A 7,517-nucleotide genomic window follows, 5' to 3' on the forward strand; every position below is an offset into this window, starting at 1 on the left:
GGCTCACCCTTAAGAAAATGCATCTGGGTATCACTTGGGATCAATCATCTAATTCACCCAGGCCTCAGTCTAGTTTTTATCTGTGTAAGGAGGGTCACAGGATCAGCCCTTCTTATAGGTAACAAATGAATTATTTTATGACTTATGAGTGCCTGTCAGCCTCATTTTAAAGCATGATTGTGGTCACTAATTAGAGAAATAGTTATGGGTGGATTTTGCACCCATCTGGGCCTCAGTAGCCTTTGCAAAATTAAGAAATGTATAATTTCCAGTAGGCTTTTTGGCTCTAAAATTTTCTAATTCTAGAGTCTTGACAAAACTGGTCTCCTAATAATTAGCTTCCTTAAGGCTCCCTTCATGTCACGATTTCTCAGACTGTAGATGAAGGGATTGACCAGGGGAGTCACCACTGTGAAGATGACAGTGGCCACCGTGTCTTGGACTGAGTAGGAGGATGAAGGGCGCATATAGACCCCCAGGATTGCCCCATAGAAGAGGGACACCACAGTGAGGTGGGATCCACATGTGGATAGGGCTTTCCTTATTTCCTGAAGAGATGGAAACTTTAACACGTTAGAGAAGATATAAGCATATGAAACAGTGATACATGTGAATGGTGTAATCGACATAAGCCCACCTGCAATGGATACCATCAACTCATTGATAAAGGTATCAGAACAAGACAGCTTTAGAACTGCATAGGGGTCACAGAAAAAGTGATGCACAGTATTGTTGAAACAAAAGGTGAGTCGGACCATGAGAAGAGTGTGTAGGAGAGCATGCAGGTTTGTAATGACCCAAGAGACCACCACCAGAAGGATACAGAGTTTGGGCTTCATGATCATGCTGTAGTGGAGTGGGCAACAGATGGCTACATAACGGTCATAGGCCATCACACTCAGAAGGAACCCATCCATGTTGATGAAAGTGATGAAGAAGTAGATCTGGGTCATGCATTCCACATAAGAGATAGACTTGCTTCCCAGTATGTGATTCAGCAGCATCTTGGGGATTGTGACTGATGAAAAGCAGATGTCGATGCAGGAGAGGTTAGCCAAGAAGAAGTACATGGGGGTATGGAGATGACTGTCACAGCTGATGGCCAGGATGATGAGAATGTTCCCAATGATGGTGACCAGGTACATCCACAAGAACAGCCCAAAGAGAATCTCTTCCTGCTTTGACTGCCCAGAGAGTCCCAGGAGAAGGAATTCTGTGACCATAGTCTGGTTGTCTCTATCCATGTCTGCAGGGGAGAAAATGTGGTCGAAATAAAAGGAAATATGGGGCACTTGGGTGGCTCAGTCGGTTAAGTGTCCAATTTCAACTTGGGTCATGATCTAATGGTTCATGGGTTCAAGCCCCGCATCAGGCTCCCTGCTGTCAGCACAGAGCCTGCTTCAGATCCTCTGTCCTCCTCTCTCTCTGCCCCTCCCCCTCTCATTCTCTCTCCCTCTCTCTCTCTAATATAAATAAACATTAAAAAAAATTTTTAAGTAAAAGGAAATGTTTAATTGAGTTCCATTTACCGTTTAGAGATTGTAATGTTTTAATGGTACCAGATCCAAAGTTTACTTCTTAATTAATCTCACTTTAAATATAAAAGTAGATAATAATACACCATCATTTGAGTAAATTTTTTATAATACTGGTTTTGTCATTGATAACACACATTAGATAATTCTACAGAGTTAGCTTTCCTGAAGTAAATAGCTGGTTAATTTCCATAATTTTAATTTATGTTTATTATCTTTGATTACATACAGCTTACTTCATACTTCACTAACATTCAATGAATATCCGGTATGTGGAGCTATTTTCCCACACATAATTTTTTAGTTTATGAATGATGAATTCAGTCATTCATAGATAGGAAGACTGAGAAGAGGAATCAGAGATAAAAACCCTGAGACTCAGAGAGATTCAGTGATAGCACATTAGAATGACAGAACTCATAACATTTACAGTCCTAAAACAGTTAAATTCCCTTTTCTTCAAACTCCTCCTTAGTTTTACCTCTACATTTTGATTAACTACCATTTATGGAGAATACAGCCAAGTGAAAAAACAACCAACATAGCCAGGCATCCAGACTCCTTCTTTACATGTAGTTCATCACTTTATCCTTATTAACATCTGTAAGTTTTAGGAATAACAAGCTTCATCAAACAGAAGGAATAAATAAAGCCAGGAGATTTAACCATTTGTTCAAGGCCACAAGTTCTTTTACCTGAATGTGGGGGATAAGCTTAGGAATCCCCAGGGTTTACACCAATGGGTTAACAAGGCATAAAGAACTATAAAGTCATAAAATGCTCACACCCGAGTTTGGGTAAACCAGATTGGCACCCCAAGAATAGGGAATTGCAAAGACACCCCAAGAATAGGGAGGCACAAAGGTTCCAGGAATAGGGAGATGCAAAGGCACCCCAAAATAGAGAGGGGGTGCAGAGCCCCCAGAATAGAGAGGGAGAGGCAAAGGCCTAAAATAAGAATGGTGCAAAGGTGCCCAATACATAGGTATATGAAATAAACAAGATTAGATATTCAGGGTGAAAGCACCCCAAATTTAGTACTATAGCAAAAAGCTGCTTTCAGAGGAGGATAGGACCAGGTTAGGTAAATTGGTGAATTGGACTATGGACCACTGCGCTGCAGGCAAAACAGCCCAAAGCGGAGATGGTTAACAAAAGAAAAGGTGCCTTATTAACCTTGTGGTTATTCCCCCTGTCTCATCCTCTACACTAGCAAAGATACACAGGCACGGTGCCTCCTGTCTGCTGTTAACAACCATCTCCCCATCTGTCCGGTGCCCGGATTTTGTTTTATATTGACCCAAACCCCAAACACTGCATACCTTCAAAACCCCCTTTTCCCTTACGTCCCCAAGTTAATGTCCATAGTTTCTTTGTCTTTTTGTACATGCCCATCACGTTTGTAAGCCTTCTGATCTGAATAAATATGGGGCAAGGACCCTTATTCAGGGCTCTTGTCTTTTTCCCGGAAATTAGCCATCTCTCACTTTAATCCTGCGTCTGCTCTTTTGCTGGCCAAAAGAGAACTTTAGACTTAGAGTCAACGACACCTGAATAAAATGCTACTGTATACAACTCCTTCAAATTCTTTCTGGGTGTCTCCTACATTTTCCCAGGATTATTCTACTTTTAGGCTTTGAAGGATGTGCCTGGAGGTTTGTCCTCAATGTTGTGACCACATGGCATCAAAACATCCTTGCTATCGCTCACAACTGTTGGCTTGAATAAGCTAAGTGTGCTGGTGAGGTCGCTGTGCACAGGATTTTGCAAAGAGACCTCTTTTCCGTCTTGTGCTAGCCAAAATGCAATCAGCTGGATTGTGGCACTTGGTATTATTTTTGAAGAGGAAGGCAAGTTCCTAGGGTGAAATTATGGGGTATATCTGAGTGACATTCCTAGCATGAAGAAATTAGTATAGGCAGGAGGAGTCAGATAAAGCACTGTGGCTGTGATAGCCATGGAAGAATTCAGGGTTTGGATGGTAAAGAGGATGGGACATGGCCTTCCTGATTAAGAACTAAAACCTGGGGTGGTAAGCAGAAGGAGGAAAGGGAGGAGACTCACAGGTTAAGTGGCTTGACAGGCTGGGGCAACAGATGTTACAGGTATAATTTTACGGGGATTGGTTATAGGATGTTTGTAGTATAGCAACAGTGAAGTGTCCTAGCACTTTCAGAGTTAAATTAGTAAAACCATTGTAAAATTCTGACATCTGAAGGCATTTTCTCATAAGTCATATCACAGGATAAAAGTGTAGAAAGGCAGTACCAGGTTGTAGCCAGAGTTACTGAAAGTAGGCGCTCTAGGGAAAGGATGCCTAATGGGGGACGTAGAAGTTGGAGGGCAGGGCTTGCGTCAAGGAAAACCCAAACCTGGGCGCCTGGGTGGTGCAGTTGGTTAAACATCTGACTCTTGATCTTGGCTCAGGTCTTGATCTCACAGTTTGTGAGTTCCAGCCCCGCTTCAGGCTCTGTGCTGATCGCAGGGACTCTTGCTGGGGATTCTGTCTCTCCTCCTCTCTGCCCCTCCCCTGTTTATACTTTCTCTCTCAAAATAAATAAGTAAACTTAAAAAATTAAAAAAAAGAATTGTTTGATCTCACTCAAATAGTTGTTTATAACAAAAAAAAAAGCTGTATTTACGCAGCCTTTTTCCTTGTGTCTGAACAGCACATGTGAATATTCTGGTTTTAATTTCAGGCTGTTTTCCTTAATGAAAATGGGAGTAAGAGCTGGAAGAGGTATAGCAGGATGGCAATGTGGCTTTTCCTCTTGTCTGGGAACTGTGGAAAAGGTCCATAAGGGCCTTTTAGGTCAGTAGGCTCTAAATAACCCAAACTCTGTGCTGGGAAATCTGCCAGCATTAGGGTTAGCTCCTGCTGCCAGTGTTTGCTGGGATAATACTATCAGGAGCACAATTAATACTGCCCCCAAACCCCCAAGTCCTGTCGTGAGAGAGATGAGAGCAGAAAGAGCAATGATTCTGAAGAAAGTCTGTGCCCTCTCATGACACCCCACAGGGAGAGGGAAGTGGGCTTCCTGGTCCCCAACTCTGAGTGTGGAGACCTCCAAAAAAGTCCCACCAAAGACTGGAGATGCTCGTACCGTGGGGAGACCATCCGTTGGTTTCCTGACTGGGCATATGGGCTTGCTTGATCAGCCCTCCCTCTCCCAGAGCAGGGAAGAGAAAATGGGCAGAGACGGGAGAACGGAGAGAAGGAAGAAGGCTGGTAGAGAAGCTAGCTGTGTGCCATTGCAAGGACGTGTGAGTTCCCCAAGCGCTGGTGGCCCCTGTGGAAGACATGTGACAGCTACTTCATAGGACAAAATCTGTGCCTTCCAGGAAAGGGGAGCTCTTCAGTAACATAAACACCGTTTGGGTGGGACTGGGGAAGGGGCGGGAGGTTACAGGGGTTGAGTGAGAGCTGAGACCCTCTCTGACCCTCTCTGAGCCCACTCTGAGACCCTCTGGTAATCCCTGGAAAATCCCCTATGAGCAGCCCACAGAGATAAAAGCCCATAAGTGAGGAGCACCTGGGTGGCTCAGTAGGTTAAGCATCCAACTTCAGCTCAGGTCATGATCTCATGGTTCCTGAGTTCCTGAGTTTGAGCCCCGAGTTGGGCTCACTGCTGTCAGGGCAGAGCCTTCCTCGGATCTTCTATCCCCTTGTCTCTCTGCCCCTCCCTTGTTCGTGCTCTCTCTCTCTCTCTCTCTCTCTCAAAAATAAACAAACAACAACAACAAAGCCCATAAGTAAGACAGACAAGCCAGAAGAGCAGCAGATAGGAACAGAGGAGAGACAGCTCCCTTACTTGGTCAAGGAGAGTACCCCTACTAGATTTCCCCCCCTCCCTTTCTTTCTTCAAATCAGGAAGAGTACATCTACCAGCATCCCCCTCCCCTTCCGTACTCCAAGCCAAGGCACATTGTGAGAGAGTAGAACGCAAGAGATCGAAGATTTAGACTGTTCTTGACCACTTAAAAGCACCATTTTTATAGTATGCAATGGCTTAAAATGAATGAATCTGGCCAGGATGTTTTTAGGAGACCCGCCAATAGAAGATCAGTTACTAGAGGGGCACCTGGGTGGCGCAGTCAGTTAAGCGTCCGACTTCAGCCAGGTCACGATCTCGCGGTCCGGGAGTTCGAGCCCCGCGTCAGGCTCTGGGCTGATGGCTCGGAGCCTGGAGCCTGTTTCCGATTCTGTGTCTCCCTCTCTCTCTGCCCCTCCCCCGTTCATGCTCTGTCTCTCTCTGTCCCAAAAATAAATAAAAAACGTTGAAAAAAAAATTAAAAAAAAAAAGATCAGTTACTAGAAAAAATAATCTCTTGTTTCATGGTTTAAACCCCAGCAGGTGGAGATTCCACAGTGAGTAGGTGATATGGCAATTCCTCTTACTCTGAATGGATATTCACCACCCACCCCGTGAATATTCATTCAATCTCCCATGCAGCTTCCTGTTAACAAAAGAGTGCTAACTAATCTTTTTAAAAAGATTTTGTTTATTTATTTTTGAGAGAGAAAGAGAGAGAGTGTGTGCAAGCAGGGGAGGGGCAGAGTGAGAGGGAGACACAGAACCCAAAGCAGGCTCCTGGCTCTGAACTGTCAGCACAGAACCCGACTCGGGGCTCAAACTCAAGAACTGTGAGATCATGACCTGAGCCAAAGATGGATGCTTAACCAACTGAGCCACCCAGGCACCCCTATATAACTTACCTATGTGGATGCCTGGTTTCCTGCACTAATCTCTTCTGAGTCTCGGTAGCACGTGGCTGTCTCTGAGACATCTGGTCTTCAGCATTGAGGGTTTGTGTTCCTGGACCTCAAAACCGGAGCTGCTGAGTGCCCAGACCCCAGCCCAAGCCAGCTCCCCTCTGTGGGGCTCTTTGTGGCATCCAAGAAGCTTCTCCTTCTGGGACACCTCAATTATGTGGTCATAGACAATAGTGGATGGACAAACACAAGGAAGCAACTGGCAGAAAGGTGCAGAGTAGGGACAGCATGGGAGGGTCTTGAATGTCTGCCAGAAGAGTCTCTGTTGTGGGGAGGAAGGGGCAGCTCTTGGCCTGAGCTTCTGGACAGGATTTTTAGGAGCCTGCAGTCACTGACCCTAGCGCCACTAACCTGAGCTGTCTCCTTCGTCTCCCACTGCTGCTTTCCTACGTCCTCCTTGGAAACGTGCCTGCTCTGTCCTGCAGTGGGCAGCACATCCTGAAAAGAGAAAGACTTGTACATGTCAAAACCAGGACACATGCCCCCTTTGAACTTGGTCAGGTGCAAAGGGATTTTACGTGTCTGTTATTCCAAAGGTAAATCTATATGTTTATGTTCACGTGAATCTGTCTGTTGTTGGAGGTCCCGTGCCCACACCTGCTTTCCAGCCCTTCTTACCTGGCTGTTCTCTGTCGCTGTGAAATGTGGTCATGGAACCCCCATCTCCACTGGCTCCTTGCTTGACCCTGGATGATTGATTCAACAGTGTCAGCCAGGGCTGAAGACTGAGGAACCTGTTCTCACTGGAGGAGAATATGTAGAGTTAGATAGATAATGTGGTTCTCTCAGGTCTGGCTTGGATGATTGGGAGCAAATAAATAGATCTTCCTTCCCTGGAGGTTGAGACTCCCTTAGGGACCAGGGCAGCCATAGTTGCCAAGGTTGGGCATCCCCAGGGTGGATTCCCCCTGGCTCCACTAGAGGCGCACTTACCAGCCACTCTGTTCCTATTCTCTCTGGACACAGCTATCTCTGCTTGAGGGGAACTCCGTTTAGTGCTCAGACTTGATGCTTCCCACTGCCTCAAGAATGTCTCCTCTCCTGCCTGTGTCACCTTGTATCTTGTTCTGTGCCCAAAATAGACCTGAAGAAAAATTGTAGAACCAGTGAAATTGGCCCACATACATTGGTAGCATCTCTGTTCTGTACACTTTGCCCCTGAACTGACTCTTTTGTATAATCTGTAAGGTTTTAGTACCCTGGATTCT

The 7,517-nt window shown here is 45.4% G+C and overlaps 1 protein-coding gene across 1 annotated transcript; it reads right to left on the reverse strand.

Moving 5' to 3' along the window:
* Nucleotides 1-302: 302 nt before the first annotated feature.
* Nucleotides 303-6,961, reverse strand: LOC124514847 (olfactory receptor 1361-like). The gene is made up of 3 exons (XM_047083162.1): nucleotides 6,928-6,961; nucleotides 6,661-6,747; nucleotides 303-1,246 (listed from the first exon to the last, which is right to left on the reverse strand). The coding sequence occupies exons 1-3, from the start codon at nucleotides 6,959-6,961 to the stop codon at nucleotides 303-305; spliced, it is 1,065 nt and encodes a 354-aa protein (XP_046939118.1).
* Nucleotides 6,962-7,517: the final 556 nt, after the last annotated feature.

Source organism: Lynx rufus, unplaced genomic scaffold (genome assembly GCF_022079265.1).
Source record: "Lynx rufus isolate CCGP_SWC_20201006 ecotype Redwood Valley unplaced genomic scaffold, mLynRuf1.p SCAF_1, whole genome shotgun sequence".
Lineage (NCBI taxonomy): Eukaryota > Metazoa > Chordata > Mammalia > Carnivora > Felidae > Lynx > Lynx rufus.